At 47.9% G+C, this 23,958-nt stretch overlaps 1 protein-coding gene across 1 annotated transcript in view; it reads left to right on the top strand.

The window, feature by feature from the left end:
* HK2 (hexokinase 2) overlaps nt 1–3,373 on the top strand; it is a 60,281-nt gene extending 56,908 nt beyond the window's left edge. Inside the window, exon 18 of the mRNA XM_079792354.1 lies at nt 1,053–3,373. Coding sequence (XP_079648480.1) covers nt 1,053–1,197 — 145 coding nt within the window. The 3' untranslated portion in view covers nt 1,198–3,373. The remainder of the gene's footprint in view (nt 1–1,052) is intronic.
* The last annotated feature ends 20,585 nt before the right edge of the window (nt 3,374–23,958 follow it).

Below are 23,958 nucleotides of genomic sequence, written 5' to 3' on the forward strand. Positions count from 1 at the left end.
CAACTACCATGGCAGAGTAGTCACAATGGACCCTATGGCCCTCAACCCTGAAACTGTATCTACTGTCTGGCCCTTCACCTTGAACCCTGGCTGCTTCCTTCCCTGTCTTTCTCCATCTCCTTTCTCAACTCTGATCACCATGTCTCTTCTCCCTTCTTCATGCCTTTGCATATGTTTTGAATAAATTAATTCAGAGTCAAGGAATGCCCTAGTCCTTCTCCCCTGGAAGCTTTTCAGCTAGAAACTAAAATAATAGAGCTGTGTTCCTGGCCTGGACTACAGGTGGGATGCAGTGAGGAAGGAGAGACTTGTCGATTGAGTTGTTACCTGCTGTCACTGGGGTTGCTTCAAGGAGCTGAGAGACTTGCCCAGAGTTTACACAGTTAGTGAAAAGCATGGCACTTGAGAAGTCCCGAGTCCCTGTTGTTGAAGCTCATTGTCACTGTGACAATAGGAGCCTTAGTCCCAGGTGAGGGCTGGGAAGCCGACAAGCCCAGCTACCAGCACTGGGGGGTGTTGGGAGCCTCTGTCCTTGGCGTCACAGGTGGGGAAGGCAGACCGTGTCCTGTCCCAGCAGCAACCCCCTGAGGCTGCTCCTTTTGCCTTCACTGACATTTTGGACTCAACTGGGCCTGATGTGAGTCAGTACTTTTGGAAAACAGAATGCGGGGGGCGGGGGAGGGTCCTTCCCTCCAGAGTTTATGACCAGGCTGTGCACTTCTGCGAGGCTCACCTGTGGCAGCCAGGATGGTTGAACTCCTCTTTCACTGAGTAGTTTTTTAAGAACGTAACTCACCCAGATCTCAGAGGTTAAAATCTTAGCCCTCCACTTGCCCGCTCTGATGTAGAATTTGGGCATTTCGCTCGTGGCTCCAAGCCTCCGTTTTCTGATGTGTCATTTGTGGTAAGTGTTTATTTAGAACACAGCAGCGGTCATCCTCTTCTTCATCTAAGTATTCCTGGGTTTCCAGCATCACTTCATAGGGTCGCAGCTCTGGGACACAGAGCAGTCGTGACTAAGGTTTTTTTTCCCGTCTCTTCCCAACCTCCAGCTTTGCCAAAGTCATGCATGCGACGGTGAAGGACCTGGCTCCGAGGTGTGACGTGTCCTTCCTGGAGTCGGAGGACGGCAGCGGGAAGGGGGCGGCTCTCATCACTGCGGTGGCCTGTCGCATCCGCGAGGCCGGACAGCGATAGAGTCCCCGAAGTCGGCAGGGACGTCCTCGGGCTCCCCTATCCCCTGCTTTAAGTTGAGATGCCATCCCCTGTGTCAGAGACAGACTCTCGGCTCGTCCTTGGCGGAGAGGACCCTGCCAGCCTGCGTTGTGGCTCTGTGTGTCCTCACTGTAGAGTTTGGTGCCCACACCTTGGCCCTCCTGAGAAAAATGCCATTCGAGGTACAGATTTGTTCACATTAGTCACAACCATTCCCCTCGGCTCTCTTAAAACTTAGAACAAATGTTAACCTTTAGTCAAAACCCCCCTGGCCGACTTCCAGGTCCCTGTGCAATCCCGCAGGGTGGGGACACTAATGAAAAGATACGGTTGCTTCACCTTGAACCCTGGCTGCTTCACCTTGGACCCCGGACATGGTATTTCTAGGTGGAGAGCATCCCCCGGCTCGGAGGTTGGCACTGTTTCTCAGAGACCGGGGAGTTCTCCACTAACCTGAGCCTGATTCTCCCACCGGCAGAACGTGGCAGGGGCGGGGGGGGGGGGGGGGGGGGCGGTGCCATGGAGGGAAGTCCTGGAAGGCCATGCGAAAGCCCCTCTTCAACCTCATGTGCAAGCATCGCCTGGTGGGTGGCTGTTCCTGGAATCAGAGCGCCCTGAGTCTGAGCGTGCAATACCAAAGCCACGAGCTGACACGTCGTGCGCATAGACTTGTCGCGTCTCCTTGTGGGTTCACCAGTCATCCATGGGCAATGGACCTTGAGGTGAGGGTGGGGACTTTTTGGTCTGTTTTTTGTTTTTTTTGTTTTTTAAATGTTTCCTGCCGAAGTGTAAACACTGTATTTTCATTTTAACTTATGTTTGAAATTTATTTAGTTCCACAAAGCACGTGTGTTCCCTCATCTGGATACTGGATGTAATGATCGGTTGTATGTATGTATTTATATGTTAGTTTGCCATGTATATAGATACACAGTGTCTCCTCAGACCTGGCCTGTTAGTAGATGGGTAAAGGATGGAAGGAGAAGATACTGATGGGTTAGTAGAAATACCTCATTCGCCTGTGGGAAGAGAAGGGAAGCTCTTCATGGTGAGTGAATGGCCGAGCACCTCCCTCCCGGTTCCTCCTTTCCCTGCGGACTCTGAAATGTGGAAAGCAAGAGAGAGAGTGAAGGAGGCTGGGCCTATGGGTTGAAGAAATCACAGCCCTAGCTGCTCTGTAGGAACTTTCCTGGGGCAATAATACCCGTATGTTAACCAAAGGACTCAGACTCATTGCTTAGGAACCTTTATTCTTAAGGCATTCGGTAGAATTTAAAAGCTCTCTAACAAGACAAGAGAAGCCACCGAAAACATTAAAAAAAAATTGTGCCTGACCGTTGATAACAAACCAAAATAATGAAATAAACAATGGAATGAAGCCTCGGGGACAGCACTTTGGAGATTTGTGTCCTAGCAAAATTGGGTTTGTAAATGTTTTACGAGGAGCGTGTGGAGGGTTTCTTTAGCCTGAGCTGTTTTTATACACAGTATTTATTCCAAATTGCTGGGGGATAGGGGGAGCAGTGTAAAACCTTTCATACCCTACTCTCCAGGAGTGAAGTTAATTCTGAGTCCTTAAGCCCACTTCATCCCTAAAATATGAGGCCCACACACGTTGAGCCTGAACACTGAGTTATAAAGAAGGGATGGCCTTGCAACACTATTGACCTGGACACAGGGGTCAAGACAGAAAGATGGAAGAGGCAAGTTGCAACAGCACCCAATTCTTGCACCTTTATCAGATGTGTATTGAGAACAGTGTCTAGGTTTGTGTGTCACTCAAGGATGCCCAAGAATTAGAGGTGAATTTTAACTTTTAAACTTGACAGTTAGGCTTCTTCTAGGAAATTGCTCATTTTTTCAAGGTCGAGCTGTGTGTGGCTATGAAAGATGTGCTGTGGGTTTCCAAAAAGGAACACTGGCAAGTGCATTTTGAATGTTTGTGTTCCCACAACTGGGTGACAGTTCCTTGCTGATGCTGCTCTGCCTGATGTAAATACAGGGAATCTCAATCTTGGACTGGGATGTGCCGAACAGTGGATCATCTCAAATCCTCGAGCACTCTAGTCTAGTGAAGATGTCGTGTACAATAAAGAATTAATTGCATTAACAATGTGATGTTAAGTATTATTAATAAATGTTAACATTTTTCAAAATACGCCATGTGTGATTCGTGAGTATTTGCAAGAGTGCAGTCACATGTTTTGTGCATATAAGTACTTCCTGGCCAGTATGAATAATGTATGGGTGTCATGATTTTGACTGCATGTGCTTGGACAGGTGTACACGTGAAGCAGGAGGCTTCGCTAGAATTAAATGACAACGTTTTATTCAAGGGCCTTAAGGTGAATTGCAATTCAGGAAGCCCTACCAGCTAAAAACCGAGGGTATTCTAGAGAAAAAGAAAAAGTTGAGAATTTTTATAGTAAAAAAGCACATCCTTGAGAAGAATCAGTTCTGCATTTTTAGCCTCTGGATATCTTCCAGATACCCGATGTTCTGAACAATGAAATAATCTTTCCTAACTTCCTCAGAGGGTTATCAGGAGGACTTCTGTATGTCCAGACGTTGATGCACATATGAGAGTTCCAAAGTTGACGTTCGCAGGCTATTAAAGGAAGATAACATCGATTCCTCATGTCTCCGCCCACTCTGATTTAAGTGGTTTCGTTAGCTTGACTATAGGAACTCCATTTTGTTTCTTCCCTCTTTCCTCAGAGGCCTGTGGCCAGGACTTGGCCTTGACCCCAGATATTTCTCTTCCCAGCAACTCAGCACTGCAACTGGAAGATGACTTTCCCTGGCCCCTCGGTTTCAGACATGGATGAAGAATCTCAGCTGGCCCTGAGGGGTCAGTTTAAGCAGTTTGTTGAGATATAGTAGAACCCTCCGGGGTGCGGACTGCGTTCTGCAGGCACATGTAACTCATACCCAGGATAGACAGCCCTTACGTGAACATCTAACGAGCACTTGCCTGTATGGTCTCCCTACCAACCTTCCTCATCTCCCTAATATGCAAAACACAAACCTGGGACATAAATTCCTCTCAAGTCCCTAGTGATACCCACGGACGTTGACATGGCCCTGCTTGACTGGCAATAATAGGGAGGAAACTGACGAAGGGTCACAGGAGGCTAGAGATAGCCGGAAAAAAAAAATTGGTCCTCACTAGTGGTGAAAGAAATTAAAATTAGACCCTAGATTTCCAACTTCAATTTGGAGAGTGTAAGGGAGCATTCTCACACTATTGGGGGGAGTGCAAATTAGTACAATCATTTAAGAGGGGAAAAATACACATCAAAACATGTTTTGGATAATTTTCTAGAAATTTGTGCAGAAGAAATACACATAATTGGAGACTAAGATTTGGCTGTAAGGGTATTGACTACTGTATGACTTTTAATAGCAAAAGGGGGGCACTCCATACGATGGATCGGCTCATCCTGTATCAGGGTCAAGGTCAGGAAGACCATCCGCTTTATTCAAACTTTAAAACAAGGACTTGGGCCCAGATGATGTGGCTCAATAGTTGAGCGTGGACCTATGAACCAGGAGGTCAGGGTTCAATTCCCAGTCAGGGCACATGCCCAGGTTGTAGGCTTGGTCCCCAGTGTGGGGCATGTATGAGGCAGCCAATCAATGATTCACTCTCATCATTGATGCTCCTATCTCCCTCTCCCTTCCTCTCAGAAATCAATAAAAAAATTGTTTAAGAAAATAAAGTAAAACAGGGACTTGATTATATAGGTGATGGGAGAGCTGAGAAGCCAAACACGGGAGAAGCACCCCAGAGATTAACATAAAAAAAAGCCACTTCTACCTCACTGGCTGGACCAGAGTCCAAAAACTGGGGAGGGGATGCAGGAGCTGGAACCACAGAGCAGGAGTGGGGTGGTTAGAAATACCTTAACTGCTCCCTCTCACTCTCTCCTCTTCTGGAGGGTCTCCGCTGTGCTGAGCCTGGCAGGATGCCAGCGGGCAAAGGGAATCTGGGAAATGTAGTGCCTGTGACTCAGAGCAGGGGAGGATGGGCCTGGGGCTGAGTAATAAGTACCTGGCATGTATCCTGTAAAACAGTGATATTGTTTTAGAAGAATATTTACTATCACAGGAAATGTTGCCAAAAGTATGTTATAGTCCGTATATTATGATCCTGTTTTTTGTGTTTTTGTTTTTTTTTAATTAAAATACATGACATGAGGTATAATGTGTTTCCCTGAATGTCTTCTTGGCCTGGCTGGACTGTGGGCATGAGGAAGGCCTCTCTACCTTGGTGGCAATGGCCTCAGCTCTAGTCCTACCTGCCCAGGTCACTGCTGCCACCACCGCGGAGCCTTGGGGAAGAGCTGCTCTCACAGTCTCACTGGGGCCCCCTGGTGGGCACAGACCCTTACGTTACAGAACAGAAAGAGTTCACCCACTGGGCGCTAGCAGAGCCAAACACTGGACACTGAGAAATACTGGCTATTTTATTCTGAGTGGTTTTGTTAGCTTGCCTATAGGGACTCCGTTTTGTTTCTTCCCTCTTTCCTCATTGGCAAGTGGCCAAAACTTGGCCTTGACCCCAGATATTTCTCTTCCCAGAGACACAGTACTGCTAGAAGCTAATGCTCAAAAGCCCAAACTCCCCCATGGCATGTAGATTACAAATTACAGAGGGCAAAACAACAGACACTGTGGGTTAGGGTTCGGGTGGTGCTGGGAGCTGATTGGGCGGAGGTGAGGTAAGGATAATGAATAATTTTTGCAGGTTTTGAGAAGTTCCTAGTTTTTTCCCAGCATCCCTCTGTCTGGTCTCATGGGAAAGTAGCCAAGAGGTGGTTCCACCTTTGGGCTCAGGCATTGAAACATAACTTAGGTCAAGATGTTATCCTTAGCCTGCCAGAGGCCCAGACCCTGAGCCCATTAGTCTGTTTGAGCTACTGTCTTACTGTCTTTTGCTGCCTGGGAGGTGGTGGTGGGGGGGGGGAGACTATTTATATATATATATATATATATATATATATATATATATATATACACACACACACACACACACACACACACACACACTAGAAGCCTGGTGCACGAATTCATGCACTGGTGTGGTCCAACTGGCCTGCCTGATGGGGGGCCCCCATTTGGGGTGGGGGAACCCGTTGGGGGGTGGGGCCAGCCAGGGTGAGGGGCCACGGTTGTTCTGGTCATTCTGTTCGTTCCACCATTCTGTCGCTAGGCTTTTATTACATAGGGGAGAGAGAGAGAGAGAGAGAGAGAGAGAGAGGCTTTCTAGGGCTAGGATTTAAAACTAAATTTAATTGAAGTCATACGGACCCTTGGTTTCACTTAATGCAGACAGGGCACTCCGGAGGGAATTGCAGTGTGTAACTAAACCCTGGCTTCTGCACCAGAGACCCTTAAAGCCCCTGGGCCACCTGTGCTCAGTGCTTTCCCTGGGGCTGCCTCCCTGCCCAGTCCTCCCCTCCTCTGTGGGCCCCTCACCATTAGGTGGATCATTTCCTTCAAACAAATGGACAGCCCACACCCTAGGTGCGTGCAGCTTGGAAATAGCTTTTCCCACTTTTGCAGAGCCCACCCAGCTCTTTCGGTCTTTTTTTTTTTTTTAATTTTTTTTTATTATATTTTTATTGATTTCAGAGAGGAAGGGAGAGGGAGAGAGAGAGATAGAAGCATCAATGATGAGAGAGAATCATTGATCTGCTGCCTCCTGCACGCCCCCTACTGGGGATTGAGCCCCCAACCTGGGCATGTGCCCTTAACTGGAATAAAATCCGGGACCCTTCAGTCCTCAGGCCGATGCTTTATCCACTGAGCCAAACCAGCTAGGGCAACTTTTGGTCTTTCTTTGTTGCTTTGTTTTCTTTAGTTTGGGCCAGAGGTGCAGAAGGCTAAATTACTCCTACTCCTAACTCAGTTCTGGGCATTTTCTAGTTTTTACAAGGACCTTTCTTGCTTTTTTTATTTTCTTACTGCCTTTTGTCCTCATTCCTCTTAACATTCTCCACTTGCAATCTGCAACCATGTTACTGTGTTGAGGTACAATGTATTTGTGTCTTTGTGAAGCATATATTGTTTTGTGTACATGTGGTTTTTTTTAATTTACACAATGCTATTGGCTAAAAGTTTTACTTTGTGTCTCCTCCCTCCCCGCCCCCCCCCCCCCCCCCCCCCCAAGCACCGTGCTTTGAAAGACTCCTGGCAGCAGCTGTGTGCCCATATAATCCATTGCTTGTCCTTACTGCTTATATCTCACTGTGTGGGTGGGTACACTGTTTCTACCCACACTCCCAGTGATGGGCAGGGGGGTGGACTCGGCTCTGGCTACACAAACATAATCACAAGAGCATCTTTGCACATGTCCCCTTAATCATCTTTGAGATAATCTTGCTGAGTGTGTACCCAGGAGCAGGAGAGCTGGATTATAGGTTGGGCTTTTGCTTAATCTGACCCCTCCCCCTCCTGCCAGAGTACTCTCTTAAAAGCTGCCCCAGTCCCCCATCCCCCGATCCCCCCAGCAGCAGACCTCTGGTCATTCTTGGCATTATCCAGCTTTCTAACTTTTATTAATGTCCTGAGTGTAAAATGAGGTTGTATGGTCGTTTGAATTTGCATTTCTCTAATTAACTATGAGTTTGAGCATCTCTTCATATATTTCTTAGCCTTTTAGGTTTTCTTCAGTTAATTGCCTGTTCACATTTTTTGCTGATTTCTCAACCACAGTTCTTTTTCCTTGATGATTTGCGAGAGTCCCTTGTTAGATGTAGACATCAGTCCCTCACTGGCCTTACATATTGCATGTCTCTGTCTCAACTGTTACTTTTGTCCATGGCATCCCTTGTTGACCAGGAATCCTTTCTTTTGATGTAATCAATTTCACCAATCCCTTTTGCTTTTATAGTTTGTACTTTTGACCTTTTCCACTCTTAGCCTGCTAATGTTGTCTTCTATTAATTTTATTTATAGGTTTATTTTGTATTTTAAAGGGTTCATGTAAAACCCCTAGGGAGTCCATCTTTTTATGTAATATCAGGTAGGACCCAGTTTTGTGGTGTTTTTTCATGCCGTTAGAGTTAGTCTGCCCTTGCCCACTAATTCTGAAATACAATATTAAATTCGAAAGGGTCAGTTTCTGAGTTCTCCTTTCTGGCCCATTCATCTCTTTTGTTTATTTTGAACTAGTAACAGACTGTTTTTATTACCTTGACTTTCTCGTGTGCCTTAATATCTAGCAGGGCAAGTCTTCCCTTTTTTCTTCTCAAATTCGACTATGCAATGCATGGTCCTTTGTTCCTTTATGTAAACTGTAGAATATGTTTATTGAATACCTGAAAAAAAATCAGCTTAAATTTTGGTTACAGTTGCAATAAATTTGTCGACTTTGGGGGTGGAATTGACCTTTCATGTGTTCACAAGAGCATAGAATATCTCTCTGTGTAGTTATATAATCTTTTTAAAAATATGTATTTTTATTGATTTTGTTACAGAAGACAGGATAAGAACCAAGCAACACTTAGAGAGATGGAGTTACACTTTATTATTATTATGCGCGGGCCGAGAGATAACTGTATTTCAAATTCTGGATCCCAACATGGAGGAACTTTCCCTATTTATATGTTTTTACCTTCTTTGTCTCCCAAATATGGGGTGTTTCTGGCCCCCTTTGCAAGTTCTTAAAGAGCCCTATGTGCTGGGGCTTTGAGACCTCAACCAAAGGCCTGGCCTTGCGCCAGCACTGATAACTTTGTCTGGGGAAGGTTTATGGCCTCTCTGGAATGGGAGTAATCTTATTTTTCTTATTATTTAAGCAAACAAGCATTTACAGAAGCCAAAATAGCAGGGTTAAAATTTCAAACAGCAGTTTTTATATAAGATGGAGGTTACTATGCTTCAATTTCAGAGAGGAAGGGAGAGGAAGATAGAAACATCAATGATGAGAGAGAATCATTGATTGGCTGCCTCCTGCATACCCCCTACTGGCAATCGAACCTGAAACCTAGGCATGTGCCCTGGTTCATCCGTCAATGCTCAACCACTGAGCCACAGTGGCCAGGCAGTCATATAATCTTTTATGCCTTTTTTCAGAGTTTCAAAGTTTTCTCTGTAGAGGGCTTGGGAATTCTTTGTTAAGTCCATCCCCAGACAGTTATACTTGCTGTGCATGGTCCTTGATTTTTATTGTATTGTCTGACTGGTTATTGAGGGTTTCTCAGCCTTGGCACTATTCACATTTAGGGCAGGATAACCCTTTGTTGTGAGGGCTGTCCTGTGCATGGTAGGATTTAGCAGTATCCCTGGTCTTGCCCATCAGGTGTTAATTGTACTTTCCCCCAACTGTTATAAAAAGTCTTTAGACATTGTCAAACGTCCCCTGGGGGTGGGGTTGCCATATACAATATTGACACCCAGTATTCTGTCCCAAATATTGCATGGGATATGTTTTACTAAATATTTATTGCTTCTCTGAAATTCCAATTTAACTGGGTATCCTTTTAAACTTTGTTTAATTTATCAATCCTACCTTTAGAGGCAAAATCATTCCTGATTGAGAACCATTGGTGTAGAGAAACATTAGAAATTTGTGTAAGTTGATCTTATTAATTATAACAGGGCTTTCATCCTGTTGGTTTTCTATGTAGATGATTATATTTTTTATAATCTCCTTTAGTCTTTACTGTGCTGAAGAACACTGATTCGTTCTCTCATAAATCTTCCTTTATTGGTGGCATAAACTGTCTTTTAGTACACTGATCTTGACTTGAGCAGATGTAAATTTAATAGTTTAGCACAACTACTTCAAAGGGGTTGTTGCATTATTCTTTCGTTTTTGTTGTGTCTGTAATTGTTCCCCTACCCCCTTGTCATTGTGTATTTGTATATTTCAACATGTAATTTCTTCATCAGCCCTTTTCTTGATCACTCTTGCCAGAATTTTATTTCATTCATCTTTTTACAGAATTAGCTTATGAGGTTTGTTAATGTTTTGCTTTTCCCTTTCTTCACTGTCTTGATTTTTGCCTGTATTTTCCTTCTTGTTTCTTGAACTTGCTTTTTTCTCCTATTCCAACTTCTTAAGTGAACTGTTTAGCTTGTATTTGAAGTTATAAATGTTCCCATATCAACTGTTTTAAATCCTACAAATTTTGATACATTGCCATTTCATTGTAATTCTAAGCAATTAGTAATTTGTATGTTTTCTTTCTTTTTCACTTCTCAAAATTTAATATTCTCTTATTTAGTTTCCAGTAATATGTTTTTTAAATGACTGCTTTGTTACTCATTTCTAATTTTGGCATGGCAGTCTGAGAACACGGTCTGTTTGATGAAATTTAAAAGGATACCCAGTTAAATTTGAATTTCAGATAAGCAATAACTATTTAGTAAAACATATCCCATGCAATATTTGGACAAAGGGTGACATTCGCCACTGTAGATCATGTGGGTGACACGCCCATCCTTCCAGGCCTCCCAGCCTGCTCTGTAAAATGAGGGGATTTAAGCTCTAGCCCAGCTGGAACATTTATGTTCTGTTATTTATTTGTGAGCCCCATCTGCTGTTGGAAAATCCTGGCACCACAGGCCATGGTCCAGGCTCAGGTGCCAGCCAGCATCTCAGAAAACCTGACAAATCGGGCCCTGGAGGAAGAGCACGATCCGAGGGGAGGGGAGAAGGGATGAGCCTTCCTGATTGCATTACCAGATGATGTGGCCTTTCCCCTTCTTTCGTTGAACCATAAACATGTTTCTTTCTCCAGGCTGCAAGACGGTTACCAGGGGAGGCAGACATGAATGGCTCCAATCAGAACGCTGAAACAAACACCAGCAATCAGTACGCCAGGCCACAAAGGGACAAACGTGTGTTTTCCGCTTTATTAAATGTTTTCCTTCGCAATAGAGCATCTCTGACTGCGGAGGGTGCAGCAGTGGGCTTGAGAACTTCTATTTTTCCATTTGCTCAGTCACGCCAGGAATGTCCTCACCTAGGGGCCCTGGAATCGTTCTATCTGGCAAGACCAAGCGACCCTTTCCTGGGCAACTTTCTACACATTTCTAAGCCCCAGATGTATCCCTAAGGCCATTTCCCCGTGCTCCAGAGTTTGTGCATGCGTATGATTCAGTTTATATACATAATGCATGAAGTGGGTATGAATTTGCCTCACAACACTTTGTTGCAAGAAATGCCACACCGCTGAAATTAGCTCTGAGCTCTCCCTCACCAAGATGACGAGATACCAATATCTGGTATTACTGGGGTGCTCTTCCCCTTTCCAGGAGGGAGCGGGAGTCCCTGGGGCGACACAGTCCAGAGGCACCTGAGAAAAGGCCTGTCTTCAGGGCATTGTGATCACCCTGCTTTTCTGTTGGAGAGCCCCTGGGTCTGCCAGCCTTCCGCGGCCTCTGCGCAGGTATCCGCCCCACCTGGCACCAGACGCTGGCCCAGGAGATGGCGCCCCGGAGGTGGCACTGACACCTCATTTGGCAAATACACATTCCCGTGCTGCCAGCAGCTCCGTCTCAGAGCGCCCTCGTGTGGCTGCCTATGGGAACTGTTTCCCCTGCAGGAACCATCCCAGCGTTTTCGGGCTGATTATCTACCCGACCGCGCTCCCCACCCCCAGCTCCTCTTTTGAGTATTATTTGCCATAAGGACTGGAGGCTGTTCCAGCCTTAGACACTGAATGGATATGTTTTTAATTTAGATTCTCTCAAAGAAGCACATCAGTTTAAATTATGCGTGTTTGTACCTTATAGGCAATATTTCAAAGGAGGAGGGGAAGGGGAAGGGAAGAGAAGTTGCTAAGCATGCCTGAACACTCCAGAGGGTAAACAGGGAAGCAGGAGTGAGGGTGGTGAGGTGCAGGGAGAACCGCAGAGGCTATGGCTGGCAGGTGTATTCAGGGCCCTGTGAATGCAGGTCCCTGACCTGCAGAGGTGTCCTGAATAGTACGACTCTACCACTAGAGAGAGCTGACTGTCTTAAAGAGATGGCCAGACTTGTCAAGGCAAGTGGTCTACCCTGGACAGTCTACAAGAAAAGCCACAATGATTTACTGTAAATAAACAATTTAATAAATCAAAAATCAGTTAGGTTTAGTGCAAATCAATAATATAAATTTCCCACCTGAATTTTGTGGTGGGAACAGAGAGCAGCCTGGCTGAAGACGGGCACTCTTGTGAAATGCACACCCGGACTGCCCAGGCCTCTGGCTGGGACCTTCCCAGGGCCTCCCTGCGCTTTGTTTGGCATCTAGCAGAATACAGAGGCTTCCGGGCGCTCCGGCTTTCTTGTCTCTGGAAACACAGGAGTGTTCATTTTTCTCCTGCTCACACTATTTTTTTTTTTTTTTTTGCCTTTATATCATTGTCTCTTCCAGCTCTCTGCAATCAATTTTCTTGCTATGGTTCAATGCTGAATCCTGACTTGTCTGTATACAGAATGAGGGACATTTTTGTAGAAGACTAGGAAGGGATGTTTTAATCAAAGAGTGTGGGGCAGGGGAGAGCTCTGTAATATTTCTCATTGACAACACCTCACTAGGTAGAGGGAGGTCAGGGATCAACAACACCCCGCCTCCCGGCCAAGGCTAAAGGTCAAGTCTCCAGGCCCCTCACTGCATAAGCCAGATGCCCAAAGTCTACTGTCATTGGGCAGAGTCCACCCTAAACAGGCAGAGCCAAATCTTCTTTCCATCAGATCCAGTATCTGCCCTGGAAGCGGACAAGGTAAGAAGGCAGTTGGAAGCCAGGTCATATACATGGCCTTACAAACCATTGTGAGTCTTTGGACTTTGCTCCAAATAAAACGAGATGTCGGTGGGAACGGTTTTGAGAAAAGTAATGCCAATATCTCAGTTATGCTTTTAAAAAGAGCACTTTAGCTGCCATGTAGAGGATGGGCAGACACAGAAAAGCCAGTCATGAAGCTATGGCAACAAACCAGGTGAGAGATGATAGACCAGGCAGGTTGCAATGCCAGAGATGAGAAGCTATCAGTCTGGGTACATTTTGAAGATAAAGTCAACAGACTTTCGAATGAAATGGATAGGGGTGTGAAGGAAAGAGATCAAAGCTGACCCCAAGGTTTTTGGCCCGAGCAACTGGAAGGATGGAGTTGTCATCCACTGAGATGGGGCAAGCTGGGAGAGGGGCAAGTTTTCAGGAGAAAACCAAGAGGTCTATTTTTTTTTTTTAATTTCTTTATTGATTAAGGTGTCACATATTTGTCCTCATCCCCCCATTCCCATCCCACACCCCTCCCCATGGATGCCCCAACCCCCTGTTGAACTTAACCATTGGTTAGGCTCTTATGCATGCACACAAGACCTTTGGTTGATCTCTCCCTTCTCCCCCCACCCTCCCCTATCCTCCCTCTGAGGCCCGATAGTCCGATCGGTGCCTCCTTGTTTCTGGTTCTGTTCTTGTTCATCAGTCCATGTTGTTCATCATTTCCCCTAGATGAGCGAAATCATGTGTCACTAGAGATGTACTTATAAGAACTGAATGTGCGACGGGCAATAATAGTTATGCTGACAGGCAAAAAATCAGTCTGTAGTGAGTTTCTTTCTGGACCAACAGTTCTTTTGAGACCCAATATCAATGTCCACCAGTTCCTTATGAGTACATGTCGGCACTGACCCCTCAGCTCTGGATGGTGGACAAATGGTGGTAATGCAGGTCCGACTCCCTCTGGTTTGGTCTCGGCCGGACCCAGGGGGGGCACGGCTTCACCCGGACCCGGGACCCAGGCTCACCCGGATCCAGGGGCCCGCGGCCTCACCCGGACCCGGGACCCAGGCTCACCCGGACCCGGGACCCAGGCTCACCCGGATCCAGGGGCCCGCGGCCTCACCCGGACCCGGGACCCAGGCTCACCCGGATCCAGGGGCCCGCGGCCTCACCCGGACCCGGGACCCAGGCTCACCCGGATCCAGGGGCCCGCGGCCTCACCCGGACCCGGGACCCAGGCTCACCCGGATCCAGGGGCCCGCGGCCTCACCCGGACCCGGGACCCAGGCTCACCCGGATCCAGGGGCCCGCGGCCTCACCCGGACCCGGGACCCAGGCTCACCCGGATCCAGGGGCCCGCGGCCTCACCCGGACCCGGGACCCAGGCTCACCCGGATCCAGGGGCCCGCGGCCTCACCCGGACCCGGGACAAGAGGTCTATTTTGAACCAACTCAGAAGCAACAATCACCACAGCATCCAGAGTGCGGTCTTGAAATCCGTTTCCCAGGCTTGCTGATCCCAGGTCTGGGGCAGGAAATGCACCAGGTGATCCTAGAAGCACTAGATAGAAAGGATGCTATCGAAGACAACTGGGATCCTGTCAAAAGCACTAAGTCACTTAGGAAAGGTGGGGACAAGTGAGCATCACTAAGGATTAAATTGCAATGTATTGAAACATCATCAAAGATGTTTAAATCCATGAGTTTATGATGACATTGAAATTGGTTTCTTAATTGCTCTCTGTTGGAGAATGATAGGGAACCAACTCATTATTTTGAAAACTGGCTAATAGAGTGAAAGAACCAAGCATTTATCCTGCCTTTCCTATACAGATATACCTCAGGGTACCAAATATTAGACAAGGGGATATTTCTCTTTTTTTTTTTTCTCTTTTTAAAAAAATATTTTTTAATTGATTTCAGAGAGGAAGGGAGAAGGGGAGAGGGAGATAGAAACATCAATGATGAGAGAGAAGCATTGATAGGCTGCTTCCTGCACGCCCTACACTGGGAATCAAGCCCGCAGCTCCGGCATGTGCCCTGACTGGGAATTGAACTGTGACCTCCTGGTTCATAGGTCAATGCTCAACTACTGAGCCATGCTAGCCAGGTGGGGATATTTCTCTGTACAGAAGTATGCCAGCTATTGAATGAAGAAGAATGGTAGATTTGAATGTCAATCTTAATGAGATAATGGACCCAGGCAGGGAGCATAAACTGCTCTGAATGTGACAAAAAGAGAGGGAAGCAGACATTTTGTGCCTTCTGATGGAAGGCTACACCATCATCTCTAGAATCAAAATGCCAGTTTGTAGGTAATACTGAGGAGGAAGAGATATGTTGAATAACACCACTGGTGCAATCAGCAAAATCCAAAATGAGAAAATTCTATAGGACAAATGGCCTTGTTTCCACAAATAAATTGAAGAGAAAGAGAGAAGGAAGAAGAACCTATAGATTAAAAGAGAATTAAAAATATATCAAGTAATCACATTATGGAGATTTTATTTGGATCTTGATTCAAACAAACCCACAACAATTATGAGATAATTGGAAATTTGAATACTCACTGGCTATTAGATGATATTAAGAAATTGTTATTTTCTATGACAATCATGTTGAAAAGTGAGGTCCTATTTTTTAGAGATATACACAGAGGAAATGATGCAACATCTGTGTTTGGAATTGGCTTCAAAATACTACAGTGTTTGGGGGATGAGAAATAAGATTGGCCATGAGTTAGTAATTGTTGAACCTGGATGATCGGTAACATGGGGATTCAAGGCTGTCTATATACTTTTTTGGATGTTTGAAATTCTTCATTGTAAGTTAAAAAAAGGGAAAAGATAATAACAAAAAGAAAAGAAGAAAGGAAGGAAGTAAAGTAGGGAAGAAGGGAGGAGGCAGGGCATAAGGAAAGGAAAGAGACAAGTTTTGTTTTGGGCATGTCATGTTTGAGCTGCTAATCTGATATCCAGACTGAAGTTCAGGACAGTGTTAAGGCTAGAGAGAAAAAAATAAGGAGTACTAAATGTATAAGCATAGTACAATCATGGAACTGAATGACAGCACCTTAAAATAAGTATAAGTAAGAGAAAAGAGACATCACAGAGTGAATCTTGAAGGTCCCTCAAACTGAGAGGTCTGTAAGATGAGGCAGAAAAGGAGCTGCAGGGCTGCCCTTGGCAGAGGGAGGTCCCAGATGACCTGGACCAGAACAGTTTTGGGGGAGGGAGCGGTGGATTCTGAAAGGCAGAGAAGGAGACCAGAGGCAGTGCACGTGGTTGAGTCTTTAGAGGAGTTTTGCAAGAAAGCAGCAGAGAAGGAGACAGAGGTGTGAGTCGGGTATGGGGTTGACAGGTTATTTTTCAAAAAAGGGAGGAATTATAGCATGTTTTCATTCTGATGGGAATGATCCAGGAGAGAGAGAGAGAATAAATCATAACGGGGGACAGAGGAGAAATTGCTAGTTGGACGTCCTGGATCACCCACGTGGTCCTGAAACAGGTTCATGAGCAGGTTAAATATGATGCATTTGGTGTTATGACACACACATTTCACTGTCAGAGGCTGGATATCACCCTGATGGTCTTCCCAGGGACCCTGGGAAAGTGCTGATGTAGCTCATGTGGCCATTCTGGAGCCGGTCCACTGCAAAGCAATCGATGGCTTCCAATTCCATCACCACCCACAGCTTCCAGCAGCATCCCATAACTCAGGCTGTGCCCTTGTAGCTGTCCATGATCAAGGACACAATGACAAGGTATAGCCAGACCACACCGACCACATGCTGGGGAAGGACCTGGGAGAGCCAGCTGGTCAGCCCTGGGGCCCACACTGAGGCCAGGTTCCGCCAGGGCCGGCAGTCTAGATGCTACTTCTGAGTCTGAGGAGGAGGCCAGAGACGAGGCTGGGGTTGCAGCTGTGGATGAAGTGGTTCAAGGAGCTGTGGCCCCTATGTTTTTCTTTTGATCAGCACACCCTCTTTCCCCATAAACAGTTGCCCTATATTAAATCTCATTTTATTTCCATTATGTTAATAATAGTAAGTCCAGTAGACCCTTGGGTACCAATCAATCTCTATCACCGCTGATTGAATCAGCCTTCTGGGCTGTCTGCATGTGGCTCCTCTAAACGAAAGCCTCAATGCACGCACCGGAGCTCCGAGTGGCTTCCTCTGGCCACTGCCCACACCTGCTGCCCACAGGGAGGGGCCCTGGATGCAGAGTGCCCTCAGTTTCCTGTCCCTGGTGTTAGCTCTGGTTTGGGTAAGTGGCAGCTCCTCATTTCTCCCAGCAATGTTGGACCCTAGGATGGCTTTCTGAGATGGAATATTGGGAAGAGCCCTGGTCGGAAGGTCCGGAGATCTACGGCTTATTTCAAGCTTTGCGCTGACCTGCCTGGGCCTCACTTTCTCAAGTTTAACGTGTTTTATGTTTCAGGCACTAGAAATGCAGCAGCGACCAAACAAAATTCCTGCCTGCATAAAACATATATTCTAATTGAGGAGAAATGTAGTAAGTAAATTAAGCCAAATATATAATACTAGAGGCCCAGTGCACGGATTCGTGCACCGATGGGGTCCCTCAACCTGGCCTGCGGGGATCGGGCTGAAACTGGCTCTCCGACACCCCCAAGGGGTCCCGGATTGCGAGAGGGCTCAGGCCAGGCCGAGGGACCCCCCTGGTGCACGATTGGGGCCAGGGAGGGGCCGCAGGATGGCTCCAGGGCATGCCCTGCCTGTTTGGCCAGTCCCAATTGGCTGGACCCCACCAGCAAGCTAACCTACCAGTCGGAACATCTGCCCCCTGGTGGTCAGTGTGCATCATAGTGACTGGTCGAATGGTCAAATGGTTGGACACTTAGCATATTAGGCTTTTATTATATAGGATGCCAGGCAGTGACAAGTTCTATGAAGAGAAATGAAGCAGGGGATGGGGTGGGGAGTGCTGCTGGTGTGTGTGTGTGTGTGTGTGTGTGTGTGTGTGTGTGTGTGTGTGATTTTAAAGGGAAGACTTCCATGAAAAGGAGATATTTGAGCAGAGATCTGAAGGAGAAAGACACATGGTTACCTGGTGAGAACATTCCAGGCCGAAGGAACAGTCGGTGTGAAGGGTGAGGATGAGCATGCTTGGTATCCCAGAAACCCCCAGGGCCCAGTGAGGCTGGGCAGTAGTGACTGAAGGAGAAGGTGGTAGGAGATTAGGTTTGAGAAGTGGGGACGGGGTTGGCAGAATATGTAGCCTCTTGCTTACCCCGAGACTCTGTCTATTCCACTCACTCAGATGGAAACATTGGAGGGGTCTGGGAAGGGGAGGGACACGGTTAAAAGAATCACTCCGGTGCTGGGTGGAGAATGAGTTGAGGGGCAGAAGCAGAAAGTACAGTAAAGAAGCTATGGCAGTGGCCCTGGCTGGGTAGCCCAGTTGGTTAGAGTGTCGTCTTCATATGTCAAGGTTTTGGGTTTGATCTCTGGTCAGGACACATATAAGAATCCCCCAATTAATGCATAAATAAGTGGAACAACAAATTGATGTGTCTCTCAAATCAATCAATACATTTTTTTTTTTAAAGAAGCTATTGCAGTTATCCAGGTGAATGATGTTGGTGCTTTTGCCGAGGCATTAGGAGTGGCCATACCCTGGGTAGTTTTAGAAAGTAAGACAAGGTGTGCTGGCGGATTGCATGTGCAGTGGGAGGGAAAAAGAGAGGTTGAGTCATTACCACTGTCCACAATATTTCGGTTTTTTTTTTTTTTCTGGGCACATAGTAGGTTTGCATTCCCCTTCCTCCTTTAGGTTGGGTATGGCCATATGACTTGCTTTGGATAACAAAATGTGAGAAGGGAGGTGTATGGGACTTAAGTGTGAGTGCAGGCCCCTTCGCCCATCTCAAAGAAGGTGGAAATATTGGGTCTGGTCCCTAGTGAACATGGTGGACATGAAGAACAGAAGACACATTTGTTGTGTTGTGCCTCTGAGATTTCAGGGCTCTGTGCTATGCGGCATAACCTCATTAATCCTGACAATTTCAGGTAACAGGACGAGAGGGTTTGTTCTGAGCAACCCGAAGATGGGGGTTTTCATTTCCTGAGACAGCAGAGAGTGTGGGAGGAGAGGTTTTGGGGGTAGGATTGGGAGTTTGTTTTTGGACACGCTAAATTTGAGACGCCTCTTAGGCATTCAAGCACAGATGTGCGTCAGCAGTGGGATACAAGGACCTGAATTTCAGGGGAGAGTCAGGCTGCAAATAGGTACAATTGGGGGTGTGAGCCGGAGGCCAGGGGAGACCCCCAGGAAGTGGGAGCAGGTAGAGAAGATTGTAGAGAGTCTAGGGCACCGAGTCCAGAGACGCCACTGTGCTGAATGCTGCTGACAGGCCACCTAAGATGAGGCTTCTCAACTGACTTGTGATGGCAACGTGGAGTGACCCGTGACCTGGCCAAGAGCAATTTGGGGGGAGCCGTGGGAATGAAAACGATTGAAGTGGGCTCAGGAAAGACTGAGAGGTGAGGAAGTGCGGTCTGGGTATGATTAACGCGTTGGAAGAGGATTGGTGTCATAGAATGGTGATGGCGGCAGAGAATTGGGGTCAAGGAGGTTTTGTTTTGTGTGTTTTTTCTTTAAATGAGAGAATTAGAGTACACATGTATGTTTCTGAGAATGATTCAGTAGAAAGATAACATTGTTCAGGGAGTGCGAGAGGGGCCAGTGGATCAAGTGGCGTCGTGAGTAGGCAGAGGATGAGAACCAGCTGGGGAATGCGCAGTTTACTCCCTCCTGGCCAGGGAGGAATCCGGAGGGGTGTGGGGGGGGGGGGGGGGAAGGAGGGATTAGAATTGAGGACACAGAAACGTGGGTTGATGCCGGGCCAGGGCGGTTGCTCTGGATGTGGGATACGTTGTCTTTTTTCAGGTCTAAAAATTTATCTCAGAAATGAACTTTTTGATTATAAACTCGTCGTCAGCTCTTTCCTATCCCCATCTTGCAGATCCGGGCTGTCAGTCTCCCCCATGGATTTCACCCACCGGGCGGGTGGCTCTAGTTCCCTCCTTCTCCAAACCACAGCGCCGCGCCCTCCCCCGCGCGCAGGCTCTGCTCTGTCCGCGGGGGAGCGGAGGCCTGGCCCCCTGGGGACTCGCCCTTGAGTCTGGCTGGAGTCTAGCGGGAACTCGGTGGCTGGCCGCTCTTCCATCGGTAAAATTGGAATCACAATAGCACTTACGCCACATAGGCCATTGAGAAGATCGGAATAAACAGTGAGTGCCAAGCGCTCAGCCCATCCCTGGCTCACGTGCGTTTGAGCTACTAGTCGTCTCACCGGTCCTCACTTTTGCAGCTCAGGCCTCTGCGTTGGAACCGCTGCTGCTCGCGGCTGCCACCCGGATCCGGTTCGAACTTCTTCAGCCGCCACACCAAGCCCTCCCCGCGCTGGCCCCATCTCCGTGGCCAGCCCCTGTCCCAGCCCTCCCACACGTCTCTGTCTCAGACACTCAAACTGCCCCTCTCCAACCCGTGGCCTTTCTTTTCGCTTCCGGGTTTTACAACAGACACCCCTCCTCCACCTCCCAACCTGGAGAAATCCTCATCCTTCAAGATGCAATCTAAGGATCGAACTTTCCTGGAAGGTTCCCTGAGCCCTCTGGACACCTCTGATCCCGGCTGGCGCCTTCTTAGCGCGGCCCCCGCCTCCGAGTTTGCCTGGCTGTCCTCGCTAGGAGCTCCCTTGCAAGTAGGAGCGCCGATTTGTCCCCCCACCCCCTTTTTTAGTGCCTTGGACAGTGCCTGGCACCAATAAACTTGTTGGGGAATAACTGCGTGGGTTATTCCCTCTGTATCCACTCTTTCCCAGTCCATGGAACTATTTGCTCAGGGTCTGTCTTCTCCAGCAGCCATGAATGCCGTGGGCGCTGAGACCTTTTAGCTGCCCTTGCACCAGAGTCTGACACTCAGCAGCGGCTTAATAGATGTTCAAGGGATAAAGTGGAATGAAAGGACCCACCACCTTCCCTAACAAACTTGGCACCCCCGCAGATCTCGAGGTGGCCTCCAGGTGGCGCCCGCCGCTAGGAGATGCCGGCGTGCGTGGGGGGCTAGTCCAGGCCGCCCCGCCCCACGCACAGCCCCGCCAGGCGGGATCAGCTCAAGGAGCCGGCGGGATGGATACGCCACAGACGCGGGGCCTGCGTCAGGAGTGCGTCCCCTTTCTGGGCTCTAGCGCTGCTACGAAGATATTTTAGGAATGTTAATGGGGGGTGGTGAGAGGGCTGCAACCTTCCGGTGCCTGTCTCCTCTGGGGCGAGGAGGGGTGTTAGCTAAACCTCTGGTGCTAGCAAGTGAAGGCGTCACATCTCTGCTGCTGTCGGACAGTTGCAACACACACACACACACACACACACACACACACACACACACACACACACACATTTATCTGTCATCTATAATAATAAAAGCATAATATGCTAATTAACCAGACGTCCTTCCGGACATCCTTCCGTCCTTCCAGAGGAAGCCCAGGTCTCTGGTGCCAGAGGGAAGTGGTACCAGCAGCCTGGGGAAGGAAGGCCTACTCTTGCACGAATTTCGTGCTTCGGGCCTCTAGTAATAGCAAGTGCGTGGCTTGTCCAGCGTATTTACTAGTTGTCAAGCACTGTCCTAAGTGCTTGATATACATTAACTCAAAAGGTACATAATAAGACGATAAGAAGAAAATCACATTTCATAATCAGGAAACTGGTAGAGAGATTAGGTGACTTGGCCAAGAGTGCCGATCCAGCTAGTGGAGGTAGAGTTAGAGCCCAGAATCTGGTGCCAAAGTGTGCAGGCTCCTCGCTCGGCAACCCCGCTTCCCTCTGACCGTTGAGCTGAGTTGCCATGTAGCTGTCTGGCCAGTGAGACTACATTTATGAAGCAGCTACTACTGTTCCATGTACCTTGCTTTGCATTGAGGGTGAGCAGGTGAAGGAGGGAAAGTACCCATTTCGGAGCCTCCATGCGTCAAGGGGGAGGGAGTGTGGGGAAAGGGCTGTACCAAGCAAGTGTGCAGGAGAGGAGCTGGTGTCCTGTCTTGTCATCGACTGCGATGGTCTTGTTCGGACTCCCTGTGCTGGTTATGAAGGTGATGCCTCTCACCTCAGACCCACTCTTCTTTACTCTGTGATGTTGGGGCTGGGGCTCTGCTGGCTGAGTCTCTGTGGCCAGCTGGCTCCAGGCTAGGCTCCGCCAACAAGGTGGGTTGCAAGGCTGGAGGAGGGAGCAGGGACTTGCTCTTGTCCCTGTGAGCATCACCCCAGCAAGGACTCTTCACGTGCAGTGACAGTTCCTTCCAAGAACAGGTGCTCCAGGTTCCAGCTTTTTCTGCGCTCCCAGCACCAGCCTCAGAGAAACAGGCAGTTGCTTCCAAGTGATTAGCACCCAATCTCCTTTCTTCGTTCTCCCACCCAGCCATGGAGCTGCCTCCTGCCTCTGTGTTTCCCTCAATATCCCCTTTCCACCCTTTCAGCCTCCAATACCTGCTGCCCCTGTGGCCTAGATGAAATTCTCGCTGTTAAAATAACTGGTGTGGTTTCTGTTTTCCTCCTTCCCGCCCCTCAGAGACATTGCCTGAGAAGCAGGTAAGAGTGTAGCCTTACCTGCCTGGGCTGCTTCGGGGAGCCTGACCTCAGAAATATTGTCAGCAGCCCTCGTACGTCAATCTCTATGGTAAAAGGACTCCATCGCAGGAAATGTCTCCTAATGTAACACAACCTTTATAAACAAACTCACTCCAGGGGGGAGGGTTTAATTTGAGAAAGCCAGAAGGGACCCTACATCTTTTTATCCCAATCAAAGCTGTCAGAGCCAGTTAATGCCAGAGCTTGTCAGGTGGCCCCAAAGCCGCTGTCCGCCAGGCAGCCCTCCTGTCACCAAGGAAACCACATGTCAGAGCAGAAAGCCATGAACAGGGCCCCCAGGAACCAGCCCGAAACTCAATTGTCTGACATGCTTGTCATTATCAACTCCGCCGAAGGGCAGCATCTCTTGCAAGAATGACTCTCTCCTGCCTCAGTCCCCTTGTCTTCTCTTTCCCAAATCAGGTGTACGTCCACCTCTGAGAAAGACAGTTCCTAAGCCACAGATAAGGAAGGCTGCCTGCTGCATTCACACCAGGACTAGTGTCTTTGGGGCGCCCCCACCTACCTTCTCAGGCCCCAGTGACTTCTGGTCATCTAGGACCTTGCCTGGTTGGTGGTCATCAAGTCTGCCCACCCTCCCCGGGCAGCTGTACCGGGAGAGCATGCGCCTACCCTTCCCTCTATCTAAATGGCTGTTTGACATCACCACTCTGCAGATAATCACCCAAACCTCCACTCGTCAATGACTGGTAACTTCAAAAGTGACAAGAGGATTTATTCTCTTATTCAGTCACTCCACATATATTCATTGAATATCTCCTGTGTGCCAGGCTCTAAGCTGTGTGTTGAGGTTAATAATAATAATTAACCATTTATCAGTGGCGAATGGAGCCAGTGGACACTTAGGGTGATCAGGGAGGGCAGTTCTGAAAAGGAGACATAGCAGCTATATTCCAGGTATCTATTGCTATGTAACAAAGCACCCCCAAACCTAGTGGCTTAAGACGATGACAGCAATTAGTTTGCTCACAAATCTGCAATTTAGGCAGGGCTCAGTGGGAATGACATGCCTCTGCTCTAGCATCAACCTGGGCCTGGGGGAGGGGCTCATCTGAAGACTTCCTCATTTACCACGTCTAGTGGTTGATGCTGGCTGTTGGCAGGGACCTCAGCTGGGCTGTCAACTGAGACCTCTGCTGTGGTCTCTTCAGGTGCCTGCTTGCCCTTTTCACAGCATGGTGCTTGGGTTCCAAGTGTGAACCGAGAGAGAGAGAGAGAGAGAGAGAGAGAGAGAGAGAGAGAGAGAGAGAGCCAGGTTGGAAGTTGCATCACCTTTTCTGACCTAGCCTTAGAGGTTACACGGAGTCACTGCTGCAGCATTTTACTCATTAGAAGCGAGTTGCTGA

Source organism: Cnephaeus nilssonii, assembly GCF_951640355.1.
Source record: "Cnephaeus nilssonii genome assembly, chromosome: 15".
Classification (NCBI taxonomy): domain Eukaryota; kingdom Metazoa; phylum Chordata; class Mammalia; order Chiroptera; family Vespertilionidae; genus Cnephaeus; species Cnephaeus nilssonii.